Source organism: Sus scrofa, chromosome 2 (assembly GCF_000003025.6).
Source record: "Sus scrofa isolate TJ Tabasco breed Duroc chromosome 2, Sscrofa11.1, whole genome shotgun sequence".
Taxonomy (NCBI): domain Eukaryota; kingdom Metazoa; phylum Chordata; class Mammalia; order Artiodactyla; family Suidae; genus Sus; species Sus scrofa.
The window spans coordinates 101,340,691-101,353,986 of record NC_010444.4 but is presented as its reverse complement, the minus strand read 5'-3'; the positions used below and the strand labels follow the sequence as shown (position 1 = coordinate 101,353,986).

The window sequence follows — 13,296 nt, the reverse complement described above, 5'->3', positions numbered from 1 at the left end:
TATCCAAATATAGATGTGGCACTACATCCAAATGTGAAATGAAAAAACCAGCCTCCAAGAAACTTTTACCTTAAAATTAGGTAAACTAAATAGAAAACAATGGTTTATTTGGATTTTAATTTTTTCAAGTAATTCAAAGAATAAAGGGAAGAAAAAAGATGCATAATTCAGAGAAGTACTTTTTCAAAGCCAATATTCACTTGTAAATTAATCCTACTTACATCGTTAGACTTGCATTTTTCCTTGTGAGAGTATATAGTCCACTCCAAAAGCATATTTACTGGTTTGGTCAAAAGCCCAGACGTCTCGCTTCCTGACCAAAAGATTTCAAGAAGAATCGCTTTTCCTGTTATTTTCAGACTCTGAGAATCTGACCAGTCATACAACCTAATGAAAATATGAATGAAAGTACATTATTATGCCAATTGACCACTACAGTTGTTAGGCATAATATCTTCTAATTTGATCATCATAGTTATTAGTATAACATCTTGTCATAAAATAAAAAACTAGGAGTTCCCGTCGTGGCGCAGTGGTTAACGAATCTGACTAGGAACCATGAGGTTGCGGGTTCAGTCCCTGCCCTTGCTCAGTGGGTTAAGGATCCGGTGTTGCCGTGAGCTGTGGTGTAGGTTGCAGACGCGGCTCGGATCCTGCGTTGCTGTGGCTCTGGCGTAGGCTGGCAGCTCCAGCTCCGATTTGACCCCTACCCTGGGAACCTCCACATGCCGCGGGAGCGGCCCAAGAAATGGCAAAAAGACAAAAAAAAAAAAAAAAAAAAAAAAAACTAAAAATTTTTGAATATAGAAAGTTCCAAACATATAAAGATTATAATATATAATAAAGACACAATTTTTAAAATGGCTTTGGTTCAACATAATCACCAACAAGTTTAGACAGTAATGCAACTCAATGTTTTAAAATAAAGCATACCCAAAACTTATTAAGTATTAAAACCTGGTAGAGCTTTTTACTTAGGCATATAAGGACTAAAGAATTCAAATATATAAATTCAGAAAAATAAAAATGTCTTACCTACCCAAATGTGTCAGTTAGTGAAAAATAAAAACTAGTGAACTAGAGAAACATAAAAAGAGCAGAGAAATTTCTACTGCCACTGAAGGACTAAATCTAGACATACATTTTTAAAAATAAATCTACATTATACTAGAAAACAAAACGATTTTTTAGATGTATTAGAAAAATAATACATAAACAAGGAAAAATGTTTTGCTGGAGACCAAAACTTACTTTTGACTCAGATGTCGCACTTCACTTTCAACTAAATTGAAGAAAAATTTGAGCAGTGTCAGGTGGAGCACCTTAGAGCCAATAATATTTTCTGAAATTTGATGACAAAACCTTTCATTGAAAAGGCAAGACCTGGAAAACAAGAACCCAACAATCTATATAACAAGTAAGCAAATCACCAAGTAATTCTGAGCAAACAATTTCTTTTTTTCAGAATATTATTGGAATTTTAATGAACTTTGCCTCAACAAAATATAAGCAGATTCAACAAATTAAAAATGTATTGGTGTTCCCGCTGTGGCTCAGTGGTTAATGAATCCGACTAGGAATCATGAGGTTGCGGGTTCTATCCCTGGCCTTGCTCAGGGGTTAAGGATCCAGCGTTGCTGTGAGGTTGCAGACGCGGCTCGGATCCCACGTTGCTGTGGCTCTGGCGTAGGCCAGCAACAAAAGCTCCGATTAGACCCCTAGCCTGGGAACCTCCATATGCTGCAGGAGCGGCCCAAGAAATGGCCAAAAAAAAAGAACAACAACAAAAAATGTATTTTTTCCTTTAAAAATTAAACCCTGTCAGGATTTAGCATGGTGGGCCCTCTGCACACAGCCCTGAGGTGTGGGAGCAGCTTTCCCCACTATAGGAACTCATCTGAAGGGCTGGGTGCACGGCTTCTCCACCAGGTGCCCATGTGCCAGTGAGACTAGACTCAGCAGAGGGCAAGAACAAAAAAGGAGAATAAGAAGAATTTATTGGTCACTAATTCAGAGCCAACATGGCATCTTGCAAAAGACCATCCCAACTTTATCACGTGTGGAATGGACTACAAGGGAACATGAGAAATTGAAGATAATTAACAGAGGACAAGACTGCAGGAGTTCCACTGTGGTTTAGCGCAAACGAATCAGACTAGTATCCATGAGGATGCAGGTTTGATCCCTGGCCTTGCACACTGGATTAAGGATCTGGCATTGCTGTGAGCTGTGGTGTAGGTTGCAGGCATGGCCTGGATCCCGTGATGCTGTGGCTGTGGCATAGGCCCCTAGCTTGGGAACTTCCATATGCTGCAAGGGCAGCTCTAAAAAGAAGAAAAAAAACCAGGGACAAGATTACAGAGTAGAAGAAGGGCCCAAGCTCATCTCCTCTCACAAAAACATCAAAATTACAACTAAATGTTGAACGTCTATCAACAAAATAGATTGGAAGCTACAAAAAAAAAAAAAAAAAGATACCCTATACCCAAATCAAAGAAGAGGTAATATCAAGATGGTAGGAGGGGTGCTTTCAAGATATAAGCAATCCCATAACCACTGGGTGGGTGAGCCACAGACTGGAAAATATATGGCAAAGGCTTTCCCACAGGAGTGAGAATTTGGGGCCCCTTGTCAGGTTCCTATGCCTAGGAATCTGGCATTGGGAGGAGGAGCCCCTGGAGCTCCTAGCATTGAAGGCCAATAGGGCTTGTGCTCAGGAGGTCTACAGGACTGGAGGAAACTTTTAGGAGGGCATGTACAGGGATTCATGTGCACCGGGCCCCAGGGCAAAGCAGGGACTCTATAAGAATCTGGATCAGGGCCACTGGCAGGTCTTAGAGGGTCTCCTGGGAGAGTAGGAGGTGTCTGGGGCTCACTGTGGTGGCAGGGCATTGGAGGCCAAGTCCTAGGAGAAATAATCAGTGTGAGCTCCTCTGGAGGCTGCCATTTTAGAAACATTCGGCTCCACCCATCAGGGCTGAGAAGTCTCAGGCCAAACAACAAACAGGATGGTAACATAGCTCCACTCATCAGCAAACAGGCTGCCTACAGTCCGAGGCACACAGCTGCCTCTAATCACGCCCAGAGACAAAGCCCCACACACCAGAGGGACAAGACTCAGCTCAATCTACCAGTGGCCAGGCACCAACCCCTAACAAGAAGCATTGCAACAGGGCCCTGTACCAACTTCACCCAGAAGGGGGCAGACACCAGAAGCAAGAGGAGACCACACAAAAAGGTATACAAAATGAAAAGTCAGAGAAATATGAGCCAGATGAAAGAACAAGACAAAACCCCAGAAGAACTGCCAAGTGGAGATAAGCAACCTATCTGAAAAAAGACTTCAGAGTAATGCTAGTAAAGATGATCCAAGATCTCAGGGAAAAAAAAAAAAAAAGAGAGAAGCAAAAATTTATAAATTAGATAGGAATAGAGTTCAAAGATTCAATAAGCAAAGATGATCAACATTATAACTAATATAAAAAAATACACCAGAAGGAACCAATAGCATAATATAGGAGGCAGAAGAACAAAAAAGTGAGGCTGGAGTCAGACTGGTAGAAATCAGTGACGTGGAACAGAATAAGGAAAAAAGAATGGAAAGAATTGAGGACAGTCCAAGAGAACTGGGAGACAACTTTAAATGTACCAACATTCACATTATAGGGATGCCAGAAAAAGAGAAAGAGAAAAAAAACAGAGAAAATACTTGTATAGAAAATAGCTGAAAACTTCCTTAACATGGAAAAGGAATCACTTAATCAAATCCAGGAAACACAAAGAATACCATATAGAATAAAATTGAGGGAGGAACATCCTGAGACATAATAATCAAACTGACCAACATTAAAGACAAAGAGCAAATACTGAAAGCAGCTAGATAAAACAAACAAAACACAAGATAACCCTAATAAGATTATCATCTGATTTTTCAGCAGAAACCCTACAGGCCAGAAGGGAATGGCACAATATATTTAAAGTAATGAAAGGAAAAAACCTCCAAATAAGAATACTCTACACAGTAAGGCTTTCATTTAGATTTGAAGGAGAAATCAAAAGTTTACAGACAAGGAGTTCCCGTCGTGGCGCAGTGGTTAACGAATCTGACTAGGAACCATGAGGTTGCGGGTTCGGTCCCTGCCCTTGCTCAGTGGGTTAACGATCCGGCGTTGCCGTGAGCTGTGGTGTAGGTTGCAGACGTGGCTTGGATCCCACGTTGCTGTGGGATTAGACCCCTAGCCTGGGATTAGACCTCCGATTCGACCCCTAGCCTGGGAACCTCCATATGCCACGGGAGCGGCCCAAGAAATAGCAAAAAGACAAAAAAAAAAAAAAAAAAGTTTACAGACAAGCAAATGCTAAGAGAATTCAGCACCACCAAACCAGCTTAAAACAAATAGTAAACGAACTTCTCTAGGAAGGAAAGAAAAGACCACAATTAGAAACAAGAAAATTACAAATGAGAAGGCTCACCAGTAAAGGCACACATACATTAAAGGTAGGAAATCATATACACACAAATATGATACCAAAACCAGCAATTGTGATAAGAGGAAGGGACAAATGCAGGATCCTGGAAATGCATTTGCAATTAAGAGACGGGCCAACTTAAAAAAATCTAGTGTATATATCTATATATAGATAGCTAGAAATGACTCTATATCACTCTCTCTCTCTCTATAGACTCCTATACCAAAACCTTTGGTAACTGCAAAGCAAAAATCTACAATAGAGATGCACACAAATAAGAAAAAAGCGATTCGAACACAACACTAAAGACAGTCATCAAACCACAAGAGAACAAAAGAAGAAGGGAAGAAAAAAGAACAAGAATAAACCCAAAACAATTAATAAAACAGCAATAAGAACATACATATCAATAAACTAAATGTAAATGTACTAACTGCTCCAATCAAAAGATGTAGACTGGCCAAATGGATACAAAACAAGACCCATATATACGCTGTATAAAGATGTGGTACATGTATACAATGGAATATTACTCAGTCATAACAAAGAGTAAAATAATGCCATTTGCAGCAACATGGATGGATTTAGAGATTATCATACTAAGTGAAGTTAGAGAGTGAAAAACAAACATCATATATCACTTACACGTGGCAGAAAAACAAACATCATATATCACTTACACGTGGCATCTAAAAAAAGATACAAATGAACTTACTGCAGAACAGGAACAGCCTCACAGACTTTGTAAATAAACTGTGGTTATCAAAGGGGGACAGATGGCTGTAGAAGGAGGGATGAACTGGGGATGTGAGGTTGGTGTATGCACACTGTGGTATACAGAATGGCCAATGGGGACATTCTGTTTAGCACAGGGAACTCCACCCAACATTCTGTGATAACCTATATGGAAAAAGAATCTGAAAAAGAATGGAAGTTTATATTTGTGTAACTGAATCACTTTGTTGTACAGCAGAAATCATCCCAATTTATAAATCATCTATACTGCAATAAAACTTTAAAAAATGGAAAAAAAATGAAACCCTGTTAAACTCATGACAGTTAATTTTTCTTTTATAATACAGATTTATTAGAACACTCCCTAACATCATATACAAAAATAAACTCCAAATGGATTAAAGACCTAGATATAAGACCAGACACTATAAAACTCTTAAAGGAAAACACTCTCTGACATAAATGACAGCAACATCTTCTCAGATCCACCTCTTAGAGTAATGACAGTAAAAACAAAAATAAACAAATGGGACCTAATTAAACTTAAACGTTTCTGCACAGCAAAGGAAATCCTAAACAAAACGAAAAGACAACCCACAGAATGGGAGAAAATCTTTGCAAATGAATCATCTGACAAGGGACTAATCTCCAAAATTTATAAACACCTTCTGCAGCTCCATACCAAAAAAAACAAACAATCCCATCGAAAAATAGGCAGAAGATCTAGACAGACAGTTCTCCAAAGAAGACATAAGGATGGCCAAAAAACACATGAAAAGATGTTCAGCATCACTCATTATTAGAGAAAAGCAAATCAAAACCACTCTGAGGTACCACCTTACACCAGCCAGAATGGCCATCATCCAAAAGTCTACAAACAATAAGTGCTGGAGAGGGTGTGGAGATAAAGGAACCCTTTTACACTGTTGGTGGGATTGTAAATTGGTGCAACCACTGTGGAAAGCAGTATGGAGACTCCTCAGAAAACTAAAAATAGATTTACCACTCGATCCAGCAATCCCACTCCTGGGCATCTATCCAGAGAAAACCATGATTCGCAAAGACACATGTACTCCAATGTTCATTGCAGCACTATTTTCAATAGTCAAGACATGGAAACAACCTAAACGTCCATCGACAGAGGAGTGGATCAAGAAGATGTGGCATATATACACAATGGAATATTACTCAGCCATTAAAAGGCATGAAATACCGGCATTTTTAGCAACATGGATGGTCCTAGAAATTATCATGCTAAGTGAAGACAGTCAGACAATGAGACACTAACATCAAATGCTTTCAGTGACATGTGGAATCTGAACAAGGACAGAATGAACTTCTTTGCTGAAGAGATCCTGACTCACAGACTTTGAAAATCTTATGGTCTCCAAAGGAGAGAGTTTGGGGGGTAGGGGTTGTGCTGGGGTTGTGGGATGGAAATGCTGTAAAATTGGATTGTGATGATCATTGTATAACTACGAATGTAATAAATTCATTGAGTAATAAAAAAAATACAGATTTTTCTCTTTTTCAATGACTGTAATGTTTAACAGCCATCTTGTTTTATCTCTTTGTACTCTTTACTGCACTGAAAAAGAACAAAAATTATGAATTTCATTCCACCCTTTTGATTCAGATGACTCTCAATTTTTAATATTCTCTGTAATCATCCTCTTACTCAAGATTTATTTTCTTTCTTAGTATTTAGTAAAATGAAGGTCATTTATGGCTATTTTTTGTTTTAAAAATTCAGTATTTGTTTCCTTTCCATCATCTACAGCAGTCCTGTAAAAGAGAACTTTCTGTCATGATGGGTATGTTCTACTGACCACACCTAAAATGTGGCTTGTGCAACTAAGGCTTTAATTATTTAATCTTAATTAAGTTTAAATATAGACACATGTGGCTAGTGGCTACTGGGTTGGACAGCACAGTTCTATAGTATTTCTTTTTAAAAGAGAACCTAAGATTGCTCAGAACTCTAGGACTAAGACAGAGAGAGAATCTAGGCAACAGTATTTATTACAATATTCTTCCAATTTTATTTTTAATTATATCAAAAATGTACTTATAACTTTGTACCCCTATCTCCACCTTCCCCATCTTTTCTGAATACTGCATTCTCAGATTAGAAAGGTTAAATTTAATAATGCACTTAATACTCAAATCTAATAAATTCTCCATAACCATATATATAGTTTATCTGAAAACTGCCAGAAAGGGATACCACAGTAACTTTTTTCTTTTTTTAAAAAACATACACAAGGCAACATTCAAAAATACATTCAAAGGTAGACTAATAATCACCCAGCTCATCAAGATTCCTACTATTTCCTTCAGCACCTTCTCCCAGACTCTCAATGGATCCAATTATTTTGTCATTAAATCTAGGTATCTCCATTTATTAAAAAAAGTCCTTTTAAACTGTTTGAATTCCATCTCCTGCAGCATCAATTAAGTCATCCATATATTTATTAAGCACTTATGTTCCAGACATTATAAGCACTGAGAAGGGAGATTTTTTTTTTTTTTTTTTTTTTTTTATTTTCCCACTGTACAGCAAGGGGGTCAGGTCATCCTTAGATGTATACATTGCAGTTACAGTTTTTTCCCCCACCCTTTCTTCTGTTGCGACATGAGTATCTAGACATAGTTCTCAATGCTATTCAGCAGGATCTCCTTATAAATCTATTCTAGGAGAAGGGAGATTTTTAACATGGATCATCTACTCTTTAAAGTTTATACTGTTGGTGGGAATGTAAATTGGTATAGCCACTATGGCAAAGAGTATTGAGATTCATCAAAAAATTAAAAACAAAACTACTATTAGATTCAGCTAGCCCACTTGTGGGTATTTATCCAAAGAATATGAAAACACTAATTTAAAAAGGTAAATATACCTTTATGTTTATCACAGCTTTATTTACCCTAGCCAAAATGGAAACTACCTTAAGTGCCTGATAGCAGATGAATGAATAAAGATGTGGCTGAGGAGCACCCTAATGTGTGTGTGTGTGTACGTGCACGCATGACTGAGCAGTATTCTATTGTGTATACGTACACACACATAACCACACAAACACAACAGAATACTACTCAGCCGTAAAAAAGATAAGATCTTGCCTTCTATGGCAAAATGGATGGACCCTGAGAATATTATGTTAAGTGAAGTAACTCAGATGGGGAAAGACAAAATACCAAATGATTTTACTCTTAGGCAGATTATAAAAAATAAACAACAACAAAAACCCCAACAAAATAAATGAGCAAACCAGATCAAACCAAAACAAATATACATCGATATGAATAGAGTAGTTACCAGAGAGGAAGGGATGGGGATGCGTGGAAAGAAGGGGATCAAATGTACGGTGATAGATGGAAACTAAATATTTGGTGGTGAGCACACTGTAGGGTATACAGAAGTGGAAATACATTGTACATATAAAATTTATATAATATTACAAACCAATGTTATCACATTAAAAATAAATTTTGAAAGTGACAAACAAATCAAATGAAGGGCAAGAGATAGGAAGTAGTATCTGACTTGAATTTTAAAGGATAATTAGGAGTTCGCAGATATTTATAGGGTGGCAGGAATGGAGGTATTTCTAGGCAAAGAAAACATAAAAACAAAGGGATAGGAAATGAAAAATGTCAGCCATTGGGGACATTTGGGAAAATTATTAAGGTAAGAATGGAGAAATATATAGAGACTAAATCATGAAGAATCTTATGAATTCTTCTAAGAAATTTAAAATGTCTTCTAAAGGTGATATCTGTGTTAACAAAAGACTTTCATTTTGGAAATGGAAAGAGCATACTGGGGTTCTTTGGAAGATAAAGGAAAAAAGGAGAGTCACAATCGGTAAAGTAGGATTTATAGCAACAAAGATGCAACTAGAGATTATCATACTAAGGGAAGCACGTCAGAAAGAAAAAGACAAATACCACTTGGTACCACTTATATGTGGAATCTAAAATATGGCACAAATGAACCTACCTATAAAACAGGAACAGACTCACAGAACAAAGCAAACAGACTTGTGGTTACCAAGGGGTAGGAGGGAGGGAGTGGGATGGACTGGGAATTTGGGGTTAGTAGATGCAAACTACTACATTTAGACAGGATGAGCAATGAGGTTCGACTGTACAGCTACATGCAATCTCTCAGGGTAGACCATGATGGAAGATAATGTAAGAAAAATTTTATATATACATATAAAACTGGGTGACTTTGCTATACACTAGAAATTGTCACAACTCTGTAAATCAACTTTAATAAAATACGAAAGAAAAAGATCAGTAAGGCAGGTATTGCAACAATTTACATAAGAAGCAATAAGGGCTTTTAAATAAAGGCAATGACAGCAAAGGAAGAAACAGATTTGGAAACCAGGAAGAATGCCAGCTACAGAAACTATATATCCTTACAACCTACACTAGGCTAGTACAATGTGAGAATTGTGTTAACATCTCAGCACTTTCAAAAATGTAGGAATTATTATTATCTGTTTAATCACTAAAACATAGCACAGTGCCTGGGTCCCAGTTAACTTCTCAATAAATATTTTCTGAAAGAATAAATAAATGAATGATTAGCTTGCTTCTAATAGAACACAACCAAGATGGTACATAAATCATTATGATCTCAAAGAGGTAACCAAAGATCTAGCCTTTGGCTAGTCAAGTATTCTTTCTCTTGCTAGTATAAACTCTCCCTAAAACTGAACTTTTGGATAAAAAGAAGTTTTGTTTTCTTTTTTGTTTTCCCAAACAAAAAAGGACTATCAAGATATAGAAAACTGTCAAAGAGACGGAAAATGATTAATTTTGTTGCGAGAAAGAAGCAGAAATAGGGAGATCTCTGAGGAGATTAACAAATGGAAGACAAAGGAAGGATCTAGGCAGATGATAGCTTGTGCAGAAGCAGGAGAGATGACATATTTAGGAAACATTAAGTTCATTAAGTTCAGTTACAAAATTCAAATTTATAGCTGAAAAAATGTAACAGAAACACTAAAATAGATACTGTACGAAGTTACAAATGTTTATACTTTTGACGACCAAAACTTGACAATGAAATTCATAGCCAATAAATTTTCTTAATTTTCAAAACAATGTGCAAACTTATTTTGTTAAAGAATAAAAATGAATAAAGATTTGGCTTTCCCATGAGTTCATTTCATATATTCATTACACATTTGTTTTTTTAATAAACTGATTGACAAATATGACCAATTTAGACTTGGCTTTCTCAGTAAATACAATGCACAAACATACTACACAGACAGAAAAACTTTTCTAAAAATAAATGTTCTTCTTATATCAGTATCTAATATACATCAAAACAACAACTATACAAAATTTAGCATCCTCACAATTCCTTACCTGATAAGCACTTCTATTAGAGACCATGCCCCTTTCATACAAGCTGGACACTGAAACAATTCTAAGTAATATCTTGACATAGCTGGGGACTTCCAAGGAGGGTGGAGGTGAAGAAGAGCTGACAATATATCAAAGTATCGACCAGAAAATGTATCTATGTTATCCTATTATTTAAAAATAAACAAACAAATAAAATGCTATAGCTAAATGTACAGTTTTACCAGCTAATTCACTCTAAAATTATAATAACCCAGACCTAACTTTCTGGGCAGATATATGTGTTTGGACAAAGGAGAAGAGATGGAATGGTCATATTTAGCTAATTAATTACTGCAACTGAGAGGCATGCTCTAAGTGTGTATCCACATATTAGGTAATCCTAGCTACTGGAACTAATATATGAAATGTCCATGTTACTTCTCATGATTATAGTGAGATAAAGAGTTTCCAAATGTGACTTGAAGTAAACCAAAGGGAAGAAACTTTACCTGTAACCTTATCACCAATATTAACCCACCACAGCTTAAACTGGTTGTTTCTTCAAATTTGCATCTTGATGAAGAATATGATTAGAAAGCTACCTTGAAAAGCTGTACCTATAGGTTTTTAAGGTTTAATGAGTTTGCTCATTGTCTATATATATGATGAGTAAAAATGATTTTTACCAATGTACTAAATGAGTAATTTACTAAATGACATTCTAGATCCTTGTAGTCTGATTTTTACATTAGAAACTTTACTGCCTCTGAAAAAATATTAAGTTAAAGCACTCAGAGTAATATCTAGCTTAAAAATAAGAAAGGTAATACATGGCTACTGCATTTCCTATTAAAATTAGAGGAAAGAATACTGAAAAGAGAAAATAAGCTAGAAACTTACAAATAGGAAAATGTTCATTTTTAACATACTTTGAAAGATTATAAACCCTTAATAATGCCCTTACCTGTAGAATGTTTTCTAGAAGAGCATGAAGAAGGCATACAGGAGGGATATAATGTGCTTGCAAAGAGGAAAGTTCCTCAATTGCTTCTTTAAAAAATTGTCCTTCTATGAGGCTTTCAATTAAATTCAATACACCTCTGGGAAATTCAGCATTTTTAACCTGAGAAAGGAAAGATTCTATGATTCAAAGAAGCAAGAAGATAAAATTCTGGGATGAAATCTTGAATTAGTAAAGAGCCTTAATTTCCTCTTCAGTAAAATGAACAATCCCTGCCCTTACTACTTCATAGGGTTGTTACATGGTTCAAAAGGATTTACATGAACATATTTTACAACTACAAAACACTACAAAACATACACATTACTACTTGTATTTATCATTTGTTGCCTTAAAAAGTAAAGGGAAATACTGCCTCTAAAAAAGAAACTTTAAAAGCCATTTTCAAACTCTGGCTGCTAATGAGGAGACTTCAGCTGGAGGTACAACTATACACAGTTCTAATTTAGATGCAAAATTATTATTATTTTTTTTAATTTAAACATAAGCAAAGTATGCCTATTAAAATATACTAAATATTAAGATGTTATCAAGTACAATCAGTATGTGCAAACTGACCTTTGCTATAGAATCATAAAATAACTCTAAGGATGCACATTAATATAACTAAGAGTTACACAAACTAATCCCCCTTGGTTAAAATATTTTCAGTAAAAGTGACTACTTTGAACTGAGAATCAAGAATATTCTGAAAGACTACAAAGTGTAAAAACATTCTAAAGGGATGAATAATGATATAAAGAAAATAACATACTTTTGTAAATACTGCACTGAAAATGTAATTTTGAAGTTGTAATTATGAAAAGTGCTGAAGTGTATAAACAGTGATACACAGTTCACCTATGATATGATAAAGTAAGTTTTTAAAATTATTGCTATCAGTTTTTATTACTGTATAAGCATATTTTTGATAGAATACCATTTTTGTTTTTCATATCTGATTATAGAAACTACATTGCAAATTTGATAGGGTCCCTCTGTCTTGCTGATGACATTCCTTTATATCAAAATAATTAAAAATAGTAAAACATAAAGATTCCTTTTTGGTTTCATCACCGCCCTACTCCAAATCCCTTACCTCAACATTGTATACGGGTTGTTTATCTATTCTAATGCAGCTGTATCGTATAGCCTACAAAACAGAAACCATTAATTGAAATTAAACATTTTAAGGTCAAGAAATACAGTTCAGCTTACAAAGTATAAAACCTTGGCCAAACTTACAAAACAGATTCAGGAAGATATTAATTGCTATAATTTATTTGATTCTCAAGTTTACTCAGACTAGTGACCTCCATCACTTTGAGAATATGGAACTCTCATGTGTATAATCTCTATTTTTTCTTTCTAAATTAAAGTAAGAAGTAAAGTCATATTCACTTTGAAGATCTGAAGATATCCATTGTCCTTAGTATTTTAATAATTAGAAATATAAATGAAGGGAGTTGCCATCGTGGCTCAGCGGGTTAAGAATCCAACACAGTGTCTGTGAGGATGCAGGTTCGACCCCTGGCCTTTCTCAGTGGGTTAAGGATCTGGCATTGTCCCAAGCTGCAGTGTAGCTTGCAAATGCAGCTCAGATCTGGTATTGTGGTGTAGGCCTGAAGCTGCAGCTCTGATATAATTCCTAGCCTGGGAACATCCACATGCTACAGGCATGGCCAAAAAAAACAAAAAAACATGTTTGTGTGTGTGTGTGT

General features: G+C 36.0%; 1 protein-coding gene across 4 annotated transcripts in view; it reads right to left on the bottom strand.

The window, feature by feature from the left end:
- SLF1 (SMC5-SMC6 complex localization factor 1) overlaps positions 1-13,296 on the bottom strand; it is an 88,869-nt gene that overhangs the window by 21,626 nt on the left and 53,947 nt on the right. For all 4 annotated transcript variants that reach the window (XM_021085386.1, XM_021085385.1, XM_021085387.1 and 1 more), the window contains 5 exons: positions 12,675-12,728; positions 11,540-11,698; positions 10,597-10,760; positions 1,252-1,383; positions 222-387 (listed from right to left, as the gene is read on the bottom strand). In XM_021085386.1, the coding sequence (XP_020941045.1) occupies positions 222-387; positions 1,252-1,383; positions 10,597-10,760; positions 11,540-11,698; positions 12,675-12,728 (675 nt within the window). The remainder of the gene's footprint in view (positions 1-221; positions 388-1,251; positions 1,384-10,596; positions 10,761-11,539; positions 11,699-12,674; positions 12,729-13,296) is intronic.